Genomic DNA, 16,145 nt, shown 5'->3' on the forward strand with positions numbered 1-16,145 from the left:
GGATCCATCTCCATCCGTGGGGAAAGCAGAATAAGGGCTCGATGGACTCGCGAGCCACGCCTGTGGACCCACAAAAGGCGCCCGTTGTTCCCCCCGCCGCATGTCCTTTCTCCTTGCTCCAGGGCCCACTGGGCCACGCCATGGTCCTGGTTCCCTCTCCGGCTGCAATCTCTCTCTCTCTCTCTCTCTCTCTCTCTCTCTCTCTCTCTCTCTCTCTCTCTCTCTCTCTCTCTCTCTCCATTCAAGGTCGTACGTACTCCAACGTTCGTACATCTACCTTCCTCTTACGTTCTATTTTCTCGTAAGATTCCTGTTTTTGTCTGCTTCCTTGCTTGCTTAGAGAGAGGGAGAGGGAGAGGGAGAGGGAGAGAGAGAGAGGATGCAGTGCAGGCGCTTGAAACAAATGAGGCCTCAGATGTTGCTGTGGCGCAGGAGAACATGGGTGGGCCTCAAAAACCAGATGGGAAAGGAAGCGCCATGTTTGCTTGTCTAGGCACCGCCGCAGCAAGAAAAAGCCACAGGACACGGCGAGCATATATGCATCAGCGTTGCAGCTACCGGCCGGCATTGCTCCCAAGGCGAAGGCCAACAAACAGCTGCAGCTCCAGCGCTGTCTCTCGTTTCGACCACGCCACGCACAACGACAATGGAAAATCTCCATGCTTCAAGGACAACACTAACTTAGCACTTGTTTACCATCGGTAAAACATTTCTTTCTCTCTTTTTTTTTAAAAAAAGGGCACAATGCATGTATTTCATTAGCAACAAACCATCAGTATTTAAAACATTCCGCAGTAGAGAACAAACACGAAAACCTCACCTAAAAGCTCGATTAACAAGACTAGCACACTACTGCCTCTCATACCCAGCAGCCTATTTTGGTTTATCCCAGGGATGCGTCGAATAGGCAGCAGTCAGGGAAACAGATCACTTCGACAATGCCTCATGTTTCGTCACAGGATGCCACGACAACAAACACAACTGACATTTCTATTGACAGTAGCCGACATATCAAGTACACTTCCACGGCACACAACACAACGACGTTGGTACACTAAAATCACCATAGACTTTATTCTGTTTCCGAGCATCTAGCGGTGCTCAGCGAACAATGCAATCGTGGGGTGTGGTTCAGTTTGGCAATGGGAATCAGCAGTTACAGCCTACGACTCCCGAGCGCGCATAAGCTTGTCTCAAGCGTCAGGGTTGCAGTAGACTCCAAATGGGAGAAAACTGCCCGCAGTTCTGTGAAACAAAAGGAACAGATTCCATCAGTCAAGGGTCAAAGATAGCCAAGAAACACGTTAATGCCGAGAGTCAGGTTGCACCAGTACTTGAAGGGCAGAAGATACATAATTTTATATTTAACAAAAAGAATGGAAAAAAAATTGATGCCAACTGCCATCTCTACTGAAGCAAGGAAAGAATCTCTCCTAGAATAAATCATAAAGGTAACCGGCCAGATCACGTTTCCAAAAATGAAGTGCATGTTTTGGAGTTTGGAACAGCTCACACCTCATGTCAATATCATTCTCTAATTAACATTTTCTAGTGTGTATTGCAGTACAGTTGAACAAGAATCCAATGCAAACAGGATGAACAAATATATTGTACAAACGTGCAAACTATAATTGACACACAACAGCCATTTTCATAAAAGAACGGGCGGTTAGAGAAAAAGGATTATACCAATAGAATGTGACGGTTACCTTCAATGATCACTCTTCATCTGATGAATCAACCTGGAAACAGAACAGGGGCGAGTTAGCTGCTGGAAAGTTCTCTACACAACTGAAAGAAGTGGCCATCAGATATCAAAGCTTTGGCTTAGCAAAATCATTAACAATAACAGGAAAAGCCAGTACCGGTCTGCACATATTTTCCATGGGCACTGAATACATATATGTATTGCATATCCATTTAAGAAAAAGTTGAACAAAGGGCACATGTCGTTCCCCCGTCCCAGGAGAAACGTTAAACCCACTGTCTGCTGGATCTGTTACAGTATGGACTTGGTTGGAGGGTGAGGGTAGAATTGTAGAAATCCAAAACAGTGGGAAAAATTTAAAGGAAGATGACAGATAGCTAATGGGACAAAATTAGAGGGACAAATGGGTTCCTAGTCCAAGGGAATATGATCACAAATTGGAAGGGGAACCATTAAGATGGCTAGCAAAATCCCAGTCTTTTGTTGATGATGTGGCTAACTCATAAGCAAGATTCGTAGTAACTGCAGAAACTGGCGTTCACTTGCATAAGACAAAGACATAAGATAAGTTCGATGAATCTAGGATACAACTCAAAAATTGAGCATTCTTACTCTTCTGGAAACAGTGTCAGGTGACAAAATAAGAAAATGGAAAAGAAATTATAACACTGTATGATAAACATCCACTCAAATAGAACGATTAGAATAAAAATGTTTAAAGTTAAAAACTTGTTCCAAGGTCAACACTTTTCTTACTCAACGTAAGATTCCAATAAAATAACTGAAACCTCATTGGATCATGCTCTGTCATTTTGTTATTGGATACTTGAAACGAACAAATAAGCTTCAGATATCGATGTATTTAAATTAATAAAAAATGGATAAATGTATTACTGCCATAAAAAGTATTTTTTTACAATATTTCATCTTTATATATCTTAGTGATTTAAAGTTACAAAAACTAATGGTCAAATTTACATTTCAGAAACTAAAGTGAGAGAAAAGGAATAAAAAAACACAGGAGTAAGTATCATAAATTTTAGATTTCAGAAGTCGTTCAGGATACTATTTATTTAGCTGCTGCATATTCCTATTTTATTTGATTTAAAATTTTGCGTACTTACTTTTAGGTTTCCAAATGGTCAGTTAGTGCCTGGTATAAGACAAGATGACCTGAACAGTCCTAGACCAAGTACTATTTGTAAGAGATGGCATCCCAAGCAATTGGGTTTTAGGCCAGTCTCAGTGGTAGTGTCTAGAGGGATTCATGAGCATTAAATCCATGACACATCAGCAGTTTTGCTGACATGGCAGGTAATTAAAGAGGAGAGGGGAGAAGTGTTCATCACCACGGCACGCTGCTGGCCCAGTTACCAAGACGGACGACGCAATGAAACTCGCATTGAGCCCGTCATCGTTTCATCGCTGGATCCGCTGTGCTTCTGCTCTGCCACCTCCCCCACCCTCCCCCACTCGCTCTGTCCCGCGCGCTCACTCCAGCGCGAGCAGCAATGCCGGCGGCAGCGCGGCCGAGCAGCATGGCCGTGTTCCGGCCAAACCGACGGCAAACGCCACGAGACAAGGACAGCATGAGCATCAGCGGCTCACCAGCGATCCATTTTAGTGGCTGGACCACGAGAACGATGGCCGGAAGTAGGAGTTGAACGTTGAGGGGTGGAGGTGGTGGCTACGGTGGTCTGATGGCCGGGATCTTCAATGCCCGGCCATGGAGGTCACAGCTCAGGGGGAATAGTGGGGGACAAGGGAGGTGGGAAGGTGGAGGCGGCATAGATGGCAGCAATTTGGTTTCGGTGGCTGGAGGTGCACGGATTTGGCCAGTGAAGCTTCGGCGGTCAGGTGGTCTGCTCGGTCAGGAACTGGAAGAAAGAAGGAAACTGAGAGAGGGAGAAGGAGATTGCTGGCCAAGAACAGCAGATAGACTTGACTCCCTCCCGTGAACCACCTATGTTTGATTCAAACTTTCACAAATTTTCATGTTGAAACTTGCAGTTCGGCCAAAACAAATGTTTGAGATGTAACATAGGAGAACAGTTCTTGTATTCAACGTTTGTTGATTCGTTGCATGGTTTTGGAGATATTTGAGGTCAAACTCGGGTTAAAACTCGAGTTTACAGGAAAAATTCAGAGTTGCAGTGCAAGCACTTTCTGTTCTTTTTGGCCAACTTTAGCTCAGCTTTAGAAATATTTAATGTGATCTTCTAAACCCAACAGCACCGTGAATCTACAGTCTACACCTAGGGCTATAGGTTTACGAAGGAACTTTGGAAAATTTACATATGAATTTGTGAGAAACAAGGTCCTCAAGTTATGGGTTCAGGCTGTTTAATGGCAGACTTTGGTCAGTTTTTCAGGGAGGTTGAAAACAGGGGTTTGGCCAATATTTGACTGAGATTTTGAATCATTAAATGAAGTTTTCACACGACAAGATCATATTCATATTGAAGTACGTAGATCGGACTATCAATTTGCTGTTACCAAATTTCAAGTGTTTAGTTAAAATTTAATTTAAATAGCTTCTCAAAATAAGTACTTCTGGAATTTCCAACAGTTTTCATGCGAGTGATGTTTAAACTAAGAATTTGAATTTGTTTCATTAAGCAACCATGTTTATGGATCACAAATGATACATCTGACATACTAAACATTATTTGAGCATATTATTCATATTTACTATTTTTGTGCCTTTTTATTAATAAATAAATGCCAAAATGCACATGGAACATGCTAATGACATGCTTTGTTTAATTTAGACACTATTACAAAATGCTACGTAGTTCACATGGCACGTTTGATCACAACACCATCGAACAATTAAATGCTGCAACATGTCTATGAAACTGCGCAATGAAACTATGCACTGAGAGTGACTATTTCATTCTAGTGTCAAGTTGACATGGCAGTCTTGGTAACTGTGCGATAACACTGTGCACTGAGATTGGCCTTAAATGATTCTTAGCCATTTGATTAGATTAAAAATATTCGCAGGTAATCCATCCCAACCACATGGATAATGGAGAAAGACATTTCAAGATCGGACCATTTCCTAAATTCTTTCCATGAAGTGATGCTGGAAATTTAATTCCTTCTTTTATTGTGCAAGCCTTCCATGGTTAAAACAAGTTGGGTGCCAATTAAGTTTTTCCACGCAAAGTTCTAAAATTATGAAGATGTTGGAACTAAATAAGACCACAGTAACCAATAATAGCAGTTCGTGAATGCCAGTATATATTCTATAAGGAAGGCAAACCAGTGCCTAGGTGCTCAGTGCAACCCTGCCGCCACGATGTGAGCAGACAGCACATGGGCCAAAGGGATGGGAGAAGGAAGAAGAGAAGGTAGGGGAGTGGTGGTGACTATGAGGTATCCATCACCAGGTCAGGGAGCAGAGGTGGTGGCCGCTACCGAGAAGGTTCCGTGCCGTCAATTTCTGCCTCCCCTGCCATTGGTTTCTGCCTCATATCAATCAACTGCCAGTAATGACTCCATATGCTGCTGAGTTGGCCTTCCCAGTATCAAGCTAGCGGAATTAAATTGCACAGGACCTAAGATCCTTAACAAATCTGAAAGACCACATCTCCCCACGTGAAACTTGTCTGGTTACATCTCAAAGCAATCCACCCTAAACCCTCAATCTATCTACGGATGCCGTTAGTATCCATCAAGCACATTTCATCTACCTGAGCAGGAAGCATTCAGCAAGTCGCAGCCCCAGCCCAGCACACGGGGGCAATGATAGTGAGTCTCATGCCTGGCACGGACGCCATCACTGAGCAGGCTCTGGCTGCTGCATCAAGGGAGAAGAATGCAGCCAGTCTAAGTGGTGCTGCTGCATGGATTGAGCCCCTGGATTATAATTGCATAGGACCCAGGGTAATTTTAAGGCAACTTCGGTTTCTAAAGGACCTGGGTCCTGTGCAATTTTCGTCCCAAGCAAGCCTCCTTGCCACTGGATGACTGGACTCCACCACTTAACCCCTGGAATCGACCTCCTTAGAAATCGAGGTGAGATGGAGTAGAGAAAGAGTAGAGGGAAGATACTGGCATCTTAGGGTTTACTTTTAAGCCAATAATGTGTTTATAACAATGCAAAATGCAGCGAAATCTGAGTATCTTCTCTATCGAGATGCAAGCAAAACTGCTAAACTCATGCAAGATACTCAAGAAGCTAATTCAGGATCAATGAAAAAAATATTAAGCACGCAAAACACTAATAGAATGCCATAGTAACTTTTCAGGATGTAGTAGCTAGAATGGTCCAAGGCATGTGGGGTGGCAACCAAAGCAAGGAACAGCATAATCCAAGTCCTTCATAAGAAAAGCAGAACATATCTGCAGCTTGTTTTGTGTCTAAGAATGTCATACCAGTAAGAAGTGCCACTCTTCTTCTTTCAAATTAAACTTTTCGACATGGAGATCAGTAAACTGCAGCTGATTAATACAACAAATATACAAAATTACTCATGAGAAATAAAATAATTTTAGATTGACAAAGCCATATTTTGATGAACTCACAGTATGTACTTTAGTTTCTTGATCGAAGTCAATTATCCAACATCCAACATACCTGATCGAACAGTATTGGACAGAAAAGAGGTAAAAGTGCATCAGAAATTGATCAAAACAAACACAAAGACATCGACCAATTTCCTCAGTCATAGTGAGACATCTTAGAAAAGCATATGGATACTTGAAATCAGTTATTAATCATAAAAACATTGCAGGAAGGTGAAAGGTACTGCTAGGCAGTCTTCAGAGCTAGTTTCCTAACTACTAAACTTCTTAAGTCGTTTACAGTAAGTATATTAACTGACTCAAGGGCAATGTTGAACATGACAGTTTTTCTTTTCTGTCAACGAGTGATCATATAAAAACTCGATGATAAATTTCCAGAATTGGAAGAAACCTATATAGTAAACAGGGTGAAATATGGTTTATCAAGACCTACATTCGTTGCCGTGGATGCCACAAACGAAGAAACTGTCCAATGCAATTCTCACACTTTGTTTTCCTTTTTTTCTTCTTGACATACTGATTATGTGAGTTAACTGAATATCCAGTTCGAAGAAAAATTGAGTTGATTGACTTCGTTGTCCCAAGCATTTTTCGGCAGTTTGAAGATCCACAATGACAATCTTGATCTGCTCCAAACTGGACAAATCTGTGAGTAATGTTAAGAGATTAAAGACAGCACATAGTTCCAAAACAAAAGATTAAGAGATCAATATGGGTGAAAAAACTTTGTTACGAATTAAAAGGATCGGGGAATTGGGCCAGCTGGGTGACTGGGATGGACATACTTATAGTCATAAGTCAGCTCCTCCCCTTTCTTTATGTCACGAAGAGCAAAGATTCCAACTCTGGTCTCTCCATCAACAGTCCTGAAACAATACGATGCTAGCAGCATATATCATGTTTATCAATGGAGTCCACAGGGAAGTAGGGCATTTATAGAGTATAACTAACCATTTCTGCATCTCTGTGTTTGGTTCACAACTATGGTTTATAAATCGGGACATGTTTCCCTTGTCTGTAGCATCAATGACCATATTACTACTGACCTCACAAAGGTAGAAGTTAGTGTCACTCAGCCTTTTCATTTGCCATAATCTGTTCTCGCATGTTCTGTCATCAATAACTATAATATTTATGCAAAATATATGGATGTTAGTTTGATTGTCTAGCATCCGATTTCAGAAATACAACACAATTCATATGCCTCCATGCAATTTATTTACTTGCTCACAATTAAATTGAACAAAACAATACCTTCCCCCACATATTCTACAACAAATTCTCCTTTCTTTATTTCATCCTCAGCTACCAATCCAAATCCACATTTCTCTGTCTGAAACAAAACAATAGTCTTTCAGGAACTAACAAAAAGAAACAACTCTTTATTACATAATAAGGAAAGGCTAAATATAATACAGCATGAATAGGTTCGTGAAATGGATTTTAGGGGACAAATTATCAAATTTTAAACTCAAACTATATTCATACAAAATTGAAAAAAGAATTGATTTACTAAAATTATATCATATTTCACTTGCGGTGATATTTTCCTAATAAAACATTTAAGTCTTCCAACTAAAATCTATTTAATGACTGAAGTACTGCCTTTCTTTCTCATGCAATGCTATCTCACAAGATGTACTGCAGGTGAAGAGGAAGTTCTGGAAAAAATATACGTCTATAACACGGTAATGCTGAATGTTATACACAAAGGATAAACTCTGGGAAAATGTAAGCTATAAGAGAAAAAAATGATCAAATTCACAGAATAATACCAGAGATAAGGAAACATGGCTTCTAAACTTTCGCCATCTAAAATAAGTTACAATCCTTCCTTTAGCAAACAGTCATTCTATCAATGAAAAGCATTGTACAGAAAAGGGAACAACAGAAAAAGGAACATTATAATGCAAAACATTACCGGTAAATATATAGATTATATGGCAAGCTACCGTGCTGATCAAACTACTAAACATAATGTTACTACAAATATAATTGAAAGATGTCTGGGAAGTGCCGCCGGTTAATTATGAAAATGAGCAACTGCCAGTTCCTTGACAAAGGCAGATGTATCAATCATGAAAGCTTAAGCGATGTTTAGTTCTGTCCATATCCTCAGAGGCTGAAATACAGACATCAGATCGAGCAAGGACCATATACAAGATTAATTGAAAAGATTCTAAAAAGTTTGCAGCAACTACCACTCACCTGAACCACGAAAGTATTGTGAGCTACTGTATGAGGTGGTGGAAGCGGCAGCATGGGACAAGGATGACAGTGACCAGCAAGGATTGATGTTGCTGGAGAGTGCACGCTGGACTCACTTTTGGTTGCCACTATCGCACCAGCGGGGATAATTGGGGCAGATAGGCTGGCAGAGTGAGGCGATGACGCGATGACACAGGGACTCGAATTGAGGACATAGAAGTGGGGATGGGATTGGGCCATGGACCATGGTTTTGGTGCACATAGATCCTCACAGCGACACAGCCAGATCGGAAAATGAACACAGGACATAAGAATATCCTAGCTCCAATTTTGTAGGGTTATCCCTCTTGCCAGGAAAGAAAATTTCCAACCCTGTACCCCATTGTGCAAAATGGGAATTGTCTAGCTGACAACAGTAATTGAACCCCATTCTGCAATCTCTAACATAGAAAGTCTTTATGAATCTTTGTTGTGTTCAAGCAGGAGTGCATCAGAGAAAAGGGAAATCAGAATCTTGGAAATAGGGGCATCCAAGAACTTGCCAATCTTAAGATTAGCTGTTTCATTTGCCATCCCATCCCACTGAGGCGTGGGACTACCTGTGTCTATGACAATGGGCCCTGGAGGGAACTCATACACAACAGAGGAAAATGAAGAGGCTATGCCAATATATATCACCAGCAAATGCATTTACTGTTCCCCATCATTCCTCTCCCTAAACAGTCATCCCTTTTCAAATAAATAATTACGAAAAGTTGAATCAATCTCACAGTAATAATCTTACCGTAATCAATTTGGTATTCTTCAGAGGTCTGTGCTGGAATGGTTTGTTGGCACATGTGTTATCACATTCACAGCTTGATGAACAACAAGAGAACAGCATCCTGCATCAGCAAAATTTTCAGTATTTAATAACATCTTGATAGTGATAAAACTCACAGGTGCAATAATGTAATAGCTAACAAATTTTCAATAAACTTTAAGAAAGGATTCAAGGTGATCACAGAGCCAAGTAGTACCAATGTTATTATATGCACTAAAATTAAAAAAACATATGCACAATGAAATATCATGTTGAATTGGTGGAAAAGTATATTCATTACAGATAAAAGAAAAAATGTGGGGATAAACCAGCATAGCAAAAATGTGAAATAGATGCATTCTAAATAGCACCTTTTTATCTTTGATGAGAGATATGAGCGTGTATTTTTAAAAATCTTGTCCTTTTGGAGTCCTATGAAGCCAGTAAATGTTTTGACACAGAGGAAGGAAGAGAAACCTTACCCACAATGGCAGTCTTTGCCACACGCAACTGATGAACCAGAGGAAGGCTTACAGGAACAGAAAATGCCATAATCTTCAGTGCGTCTCTTAATGTGGTATACATCTTCATAGAATTAAGGACAATAATAATGCAGACATGCCCATAAAAGGCACATAATCAGATTCACCAATGCACAGTGGCATTTCCGTTACTATTTTTAGCTCAGAAGCTAGAACTAGGCATTGTAAACTAGCAATGGACAAACAGTAGGAACTAAATGAGGCAAATGTGCAGATACTTTATATTATGAAAAAAAAAATTACAGCAAAGAATGAAAAGCCTAGTCGTAAGGATACTCCGCTTGATTGGTTCATAGCGGCCTAACGCGTTCCATTGTTTCAATAAGGGTCGCGGATCAAAATCTGCAGCTTCTATCTTGCTGATCAATTGCTCAAAGACGTTCTCAACTTGCTGCAGGACAAAAGTAGAAGATTGGTGAGTAAGATATGTTACTACTAAGCAGGAACTACACGTAACCTAGAAGTAGAGCACAAACAAGGAAGTAATATCCTCTCCCGTCATGGTCGCTCATATGCATCTGTGAAGCTGTCTTTGTAGGCATAAAAAGAATTATTGAGTTATGCTGTGATACTCTGCCTAGGAAGCAAACGACATTCAAGCAGCAGGTGTATAACAGAACACAATGGCATAAACAGAGTCGATTTCCGTGACTTAGGCACCTCTAGCGAGTCCAATTTTGAATTCGTGAATCTCCATTTGTAAAACAATAATGGGAAAATACAGCTTTGACAATCAACAGCAAGTAGAACATGTATTCAAACAGACAAGACTATGTATGGGGTTGAGCCAAAATTGTTTGTACAAAGAACTGCAAGCCCTCACCGTGGACATATCCACACTGCGCCCTGAGGAAGACGAGCCCACGCGGGCCATGGACGGATGGATTGGGGCGGGACAATTGCCCGCAGCAATCTGAGAGGAGAGGGAGGGAGATTTGAGTTTTTTGAATTGGAGCAAAAGTGCCCCCCCTCTGTCCAGCAGCTAGTGAATCAAATCCACCATCCAATTGAAGCAAGAAGAGCAGAGCTAGGGTTTCCTCCTACCAAGAGGCAAACCCCGCTCCGCTCCGGTCCGCTCCACCCCCACCAGGACAAGTGAGAGGAGCGGCGGCGCCCCAGCGGCTGGTAGTGCCGGAGGCAGAGGACGGCGCGGCCGCCACTGCGCGGAGAGAGAGGGCGGCGGCTGCGCTGGGTCGGCCGCCTCGAGCTGGGAGGAGAGGAGAGCGCCGCCTAGGGTATTGCCGCTGCTAGTTTTGGCAGGATTTAATTGCTTTCCACGCTTGAATTCGGTGGCTCCAAGTGGGAGGGAAATTGAATCAATGCGAAGGGTGGAGAGAGGGAGCAAGCGTGAGGGCGGATTTTGCTACGGGGCAGCGGCGGCGGAGATGCGCGCAGCGGGGCTCGCCGGCGGCAGGTGGCTGGCGGAGATGAGGGGCGGGGGGAAGCTGCTGCGTGTGCACTGGCAAGCGAAGCGGCAAGAAAACCAAGCAGAGCAGGGTGAGAGACAGCATTCTGGCACGTGGGCCAACGCAGTGTTGGGCCCAGTTTGAATAGCCCATTGGTCGCAATAGTAACTTTAGGCCCATATGAGTTTCAGACTAGAAAACGAGGGGCGTAGCGCGTTGTCCAATATCAATCGGCCCAATAAATATTTAATAGCATCTTTGACGTGTCGTGTGTTAGGTTCCGGTGGTGCACAATTCCATACGGCAGAAGTTGAGACATCACGCTTTTAATCCCCTTTCGTGCTGCGTGCAGATTTTAATTCTTTCTCCTCGCACCTGATCAGCTGCATGCAGCATGCACAAGCATGCAAGAGGTGGTACCTTATCTCCTTTTTATTATATTATTTATTTATTTATTTTCTTCCTATTTTCTTTTTCTTCTTATTTCTAGTGCTCCAATAAATATTTCTTCACTGGCATATAATCTATCTTTCTTTTCTTCTCATTTATTCTTATTTTATTCTCTATTTTGTTTCTTCTATAGACTAAGTGTATGAGGGTTTTAAAGGTACTAATAATTGATATATTTTTCTAATCTAATTTTCCCCTTATTCCTTATCTAATATGTTTTCTTTTATTCTTTAGTTTCTTAGTCCACTCTTTTTATCTGTTGTTCTGTGCCTATCCTCTTTTCTTTATATTGTTTTATATTCTTCTCTTACTCCTTATCGTTCAACTTATCTATTTATTTTTTTATAGATAGTAATGTTTTATTCTGTATCCATAATGTAATTATTTGAGATGTATAATTTATTTGTTCACTTGGTAGATTAAATTGTTGGTCCAAGTTGATTCATTCATTCGCGATATTAATTTTTCTTTATTTAGCCTATAAAATCAAATGTTCACGATGTTCAATGTACATTATTATTTGTTCATTATATTTAATTTTTTATTCATAAAAATAATTATTTATTTATGTTGTTAAAATATTTCTTCATAGTATCCGAAATTAATTATTTAGTATTAAGGAAAATGTTTTTAAAAAATATCGTGCAAAACATAGGCAAGTGTGGTCTTGTTTTAAAGATGTTGTTATAAAAAAATAATGGTACAACTTAAATTTAATCTGAATGATTGGTTTAATATTTATAATATTTTTCAGTTTAGTTTTGAATCTACATGCACGCAGGTGAGGTCATCACCATTATCTTTTTCTGTATGTATGCAAGCAGTCCCTCTCCCCTGGTAACATACATGCAAGCGCGCGCAAATATTGTTGGGCTGATGGCGCATCTAATAACTCACTTCAGATGATAGTTTGTAGAATCACCACCTGCAGCGATGTATAGCTTCACCCCAGTTTTAGTACACATTTTATTCCACAGTTACTAAAATTGAGAAGTTATCAAAACTAAGAACTTAGTAACTGTACCGGCTGGATTTTGTAGGAATAAAACTCCTCTCTTATCTCATGAAACTCCCTCTCACTCTTCATAATACACTGGCAAATTAGAAAATTTGCTGATGTTGCATGTTATTTAATGCTTATGGAACTTCTGATGAAACTTTCATTGAGACTGGTCTTGTGAGTCGGTCCACATGCACACCAAGAAGACATACAAAAGAAATATTTGAAGTAAATAAATTCGTAATTCTCAACTGAAATGTCCAAATCAAATTTAAATTGCACCATTGAATTTCTTATGGTGAAATCTTTAAAATAAAATACTAGTTGGCTATATTTAAATAACTTTTAAGGTAGAACCTTTTTTTGAAGAGGATTTATTGCGAAGCTTCAAAATAAAATTGTTCCATCTTAAAATTTCATTCGAATGTAGTTAAGTGTAGTTTTATTTTAAAACTCTCATCATTAGAAGTACGATGCAATTGGAATTTAATTTGGATAGTTGATTTGAAAATTTTAAAAAAAATCACTTGAACCATTCTTTACACGCACCCATGCAACATGCAAAAAGTTTGGTCAACGAAGCGGTGAAAGAAAAAGGAAAACGAAGCCCAAAGAGGAAGAGAAGGCTTCTGCGATGCTTCGCCAAATCACGTTCATATCGCGCGCGCGTTCAGAGAGAGGCGCACGACCAGGCCCATGTTCAGAGGGAGGCGCGCCTAATCTCCCAAGAGAACTCCCTAACCGAGTGCGAGGAGGCTTCTCGGGAGGACTGGCATGTGTCAACATCCTTGAAGTCTCGGAGCGCAGGCTGTAGAACAAGTTCGATGAGGGCGAAACCTCATGCGGCCGACCACTACTACACAACAGGTTCTCGGTTTCTGACATTTATCCCTATTATTGTTAGGTCTGGAACTAATAATGGTATTAATCTCGGATCCAAAAGTTAGGAGCCGAAGAAATTAATCTTAGTTGGAGCTACCAACCAAACTAAAGGTCCATCATTAGTCACGTTTAGTCACGTTTAGTCCAAACTTTTAGTCCCGGTTGGTAGCTCCAAGCGGAACTAAGGATCCTCCATATATTAGTTTATAGAGAAAACATCCTATAAAAAATTATATATACTGTGTAGGTGGGATGGTAAGGAGACAATACGGAATCAAGAGATCTTAAGATTCAAATCCTACGGATTGCAGTGTTGATACTTTCTAATTATTTTTTAACCTTGCTGCATACTCTTTAGTCCCGATTGTAGTCCACGTGGAGTGGTGTGCGGTGAAGGCGGTGGATGATGTAGGGCTGGGACAGCTCCATCCAGCCAAGCACAATGGTGACCTTAGTGTCATAGCTCTGCGTTTCTGCCTCGCCGCGGGTGGTGATGCTTTCCAATTATTATTTTTAACCTTGCTGCACACCCTTTAGTCCGAATTATAGTCCCGGTTAAACCTATTTTTATAGTAGTGGACTGCGGTGCGGGCCATTATCAGCACCACCTTTGAGCTCATGGGTGACGCGGAGTGGTGTGCGGTGAAGGGTGGTGGATGATGCCGGGCTGGGGTAGTTCCCTCCAGCCAAGCACAATGGTGACCTCGGCGTCATAGCTCAGTATTTCTGCCTCGTTGCGGACCAGCTGGAGGAGGCATCACAGCGAGTGCAAGAGGTCTCGGCGCGATGGTTCACGAGATGGAGAACATGCTGACATGCTACCTTAGCCGGGATCAAGTTCAGCGTGCTGAGATGTCATAGAAAATGGTGCAAATTGTGGCAGAATCGTCGAATTAATCCGATTTAAGTGCGCTAACCATCACTATAGAGGCAATCCGGGCTAACACGCATTTAAAACGGAGTAAAACGATAGTCTATCGGCTAACATTCCGATCAACCACTGGAATTTTGATTAAAATAATGTATACATACAACCCACACGAAGCTCACACGAAGGTGAGCCCAGAGATTATAATAATCCACAATTTTTCACATCACTGAGTTCATCTTAAATTATTTTTACAAACCAAATTCGAATTCATTCATAAACGAGAACTTTTAGAGTTTAATAGTGCAGCGGAAAATAAACGATAGTTCTAACGACAATACAAGATATCATGATGAAGCCCGTACATAATATCATTCAACGTTATTATCATTGGCCGGGGACGCATCCTATTCTACCGTCCGAAGAGTACACAGCCAAGTCAAACTAGCAACCATATCTTCAAAGGTCTCACCTGAAAACAAAGCCACAAGCAAGACTGAGTATACTAATACTCAGCAAGGCTTATCCGACTAGTGGTATATACTTAGCCGATTCCTAGACATACAAGGCTTTTTAGCTGAGGGGTTATTTTTTGCCAAAAGCATCTAAGAGTGATTCCTTGCTTCCAAGTTTTAGTATCAAGTTCTAATTGATTAACCATTCTAGGTAAGCAACTATCCAAATCACGTATGGTGGAAAATAATTAATTGAGCATCCAATTAGATTAATCATCATCATTGTTACTCTTCTTACTCTATGTGGTAAAAGGGTTAAGCAATCTCAATGGCCGCGAGAAATGGACGATTTGAATCGAATTTCTTAACTTTGCAAGGGAAAATCAAAACACACGTCACGTGGTTACTCATAGAGTTATACATCCAACTTTTCCCCTTTATTTCTGTTTCATGGAATAGGGTCACCGTCCTTGAGCACAGAGGTCCACGAACCACGGAACGAAGTCGGGCCGTAACTGCTCTTGCACTCACCATGTGCCCATGGGAACGATGTCACGGGGGGAGGTATGTCCATGCCCTAGTTCAATCAGGTACTTAAGCTTACCTATTACCATATTCTCGACATGTGGTTATTACGTTTAAAAACTTAACCACCACTACCACACACCGCGATCTTAGCATTTTCGCTAAACAGATGGGGCCTCAATCATCAATAGGAATATCGTAACATAGCCCCGTCCGTCGACCTTATAATTTCAACATAAGTAAAACAAGTAACTCCTATATCTAGCGAGTGATAGGAAATCACTCGATTTTTACCAGAGTCCTATTAGCATGGCAATCTAACGACCGACACAGACTAGTGTTCTTATCATGGGTAATAGGATTATGCAACTAGGGTTTCAATCAACTCCTACAAACTTAATGCACAATACCATATTGTTATCACCATAATTCAGGCGGGCTAGAAAGGTGGGCCGAAGAGCAAGATAGGCTCGAAGGATAGTTATAGTGGGCTTGCGAATCAGACCTTATGCAGATGTTTGAGGCCAAGATTGGTCATGTATCTAGATAGGCATGTGTGTTTAAATAGTTTAGATAGAGATAGCCAAGATTCATGTCGTGTTTAGTTAGGATTGATTAGGGAAGGCAAATCTACGGACTATAAATATGTATTCTGGATTATGAAGAATCAATCAATCATTCACCAACAACTCTCGGCGCATCGCCACCCCCATTTTAGGGTTTCTCGGATAAGCGCCGTGCGGCCCCGATCACGCCCTGCGTGATC

At 41.1% G+C, this 16,145-nt stretch overlaps 1 protein-coding gene across 6 annotated transcripts; it reads right to left on the reverse strand.

The window, feature by feature from the left end:
• Positions 1 to 758: 758 nt before the first annotated feature.
• Positions 759 to 11,247, reverse strand: LOC112880547 (histone-lysine N-methyltransferase ASHH3-like). Of its 6 annotated transcripts, none has more exons than XM_025945220.1 (12): positions 10,617 to 11,247; positions 10,070 to 10,184; positions 9,734 to 9,836; positions 9,234 to 9,333; positions 7,496 to 7,574; positions 7,193 to 7,364; positions 7,027 to 7,107; positions 6,675 to 6,887; positions 6,251 to 6,293; positions 6,092 to 6,157; positions 1,710 to 1,742; positions 759 to 1,245 (listed from the first exon to the last, which is right to left on the reverse strand). In XM_025945220.1, the coding sequence occupies exons 1-11, from the start codon at positions 10,665 to 10,667 to the stop codon at positions 1,719 to 1,721; spliced, it is 1,047 nt and encodes a 348-aa protein (XP_025801005.1). In that variant the 5' UTR covers positions 10,668 to 11,247; the 3' UTR covers positions 759 to 1,245; positions 1,710 to 1,718. The 6 variants fall into 6 exon arrangements, with proteins under 6 accessions (XP_025801005.1, XP_025801004.1, XP_025801003.1 ...); XM_025945219.1 differs by having other exon boundaries at positions 1,690 to 1,742; XM_025945218.1 differs by having other exon boundaries at positions 6,092 to 6,151; positions 6,242 to 6,293.
• Between the last annotated feature and the right edge of the window lie 4,898 nt (positions 11,248 to 16,145).

Source organism: Panicum hallii, chromosome 2 (assembly GCF_002211085.1).
Source record: "Panicum hallii strain FIL2 chromosome 2, PHallii_v3.1, whole genome shotgun sequence".
Lineage (NCBI taxonomy): Eukaryota > Viridiplantae > Streptophyta > Magnoliopsida > Poales > Poaceae > Panicum > Panicum hallii.

What these genes read in the sequence shown, in the direction of transcription:
- LOC112880547 (XM_025945216.1), bottom strand. Translation starts at nt 10,667, where the DNA reads ATGGCCCGCGTGGGCTCGTCTTCCTCAGGGCGCAGTGTGGATATGTCC. An exon ending in TGTAGAATATGTGGGGGAAG is followed by an intron (nt 7,365 to 7,495) that starts GTATTGTTTTGT and finishes TAAATATTATAG; the next exon opens with TTATTGATGACAGAACATGC. An exon ending in AAGAAACTAAAGTACATACT is followed by an intron (nt 6,158 to 6,241) that starts GTGAGTTCATCA and finishes TGTATTAATCAG; the next exon opens with CTGCAGTTTACTGATCTCCA.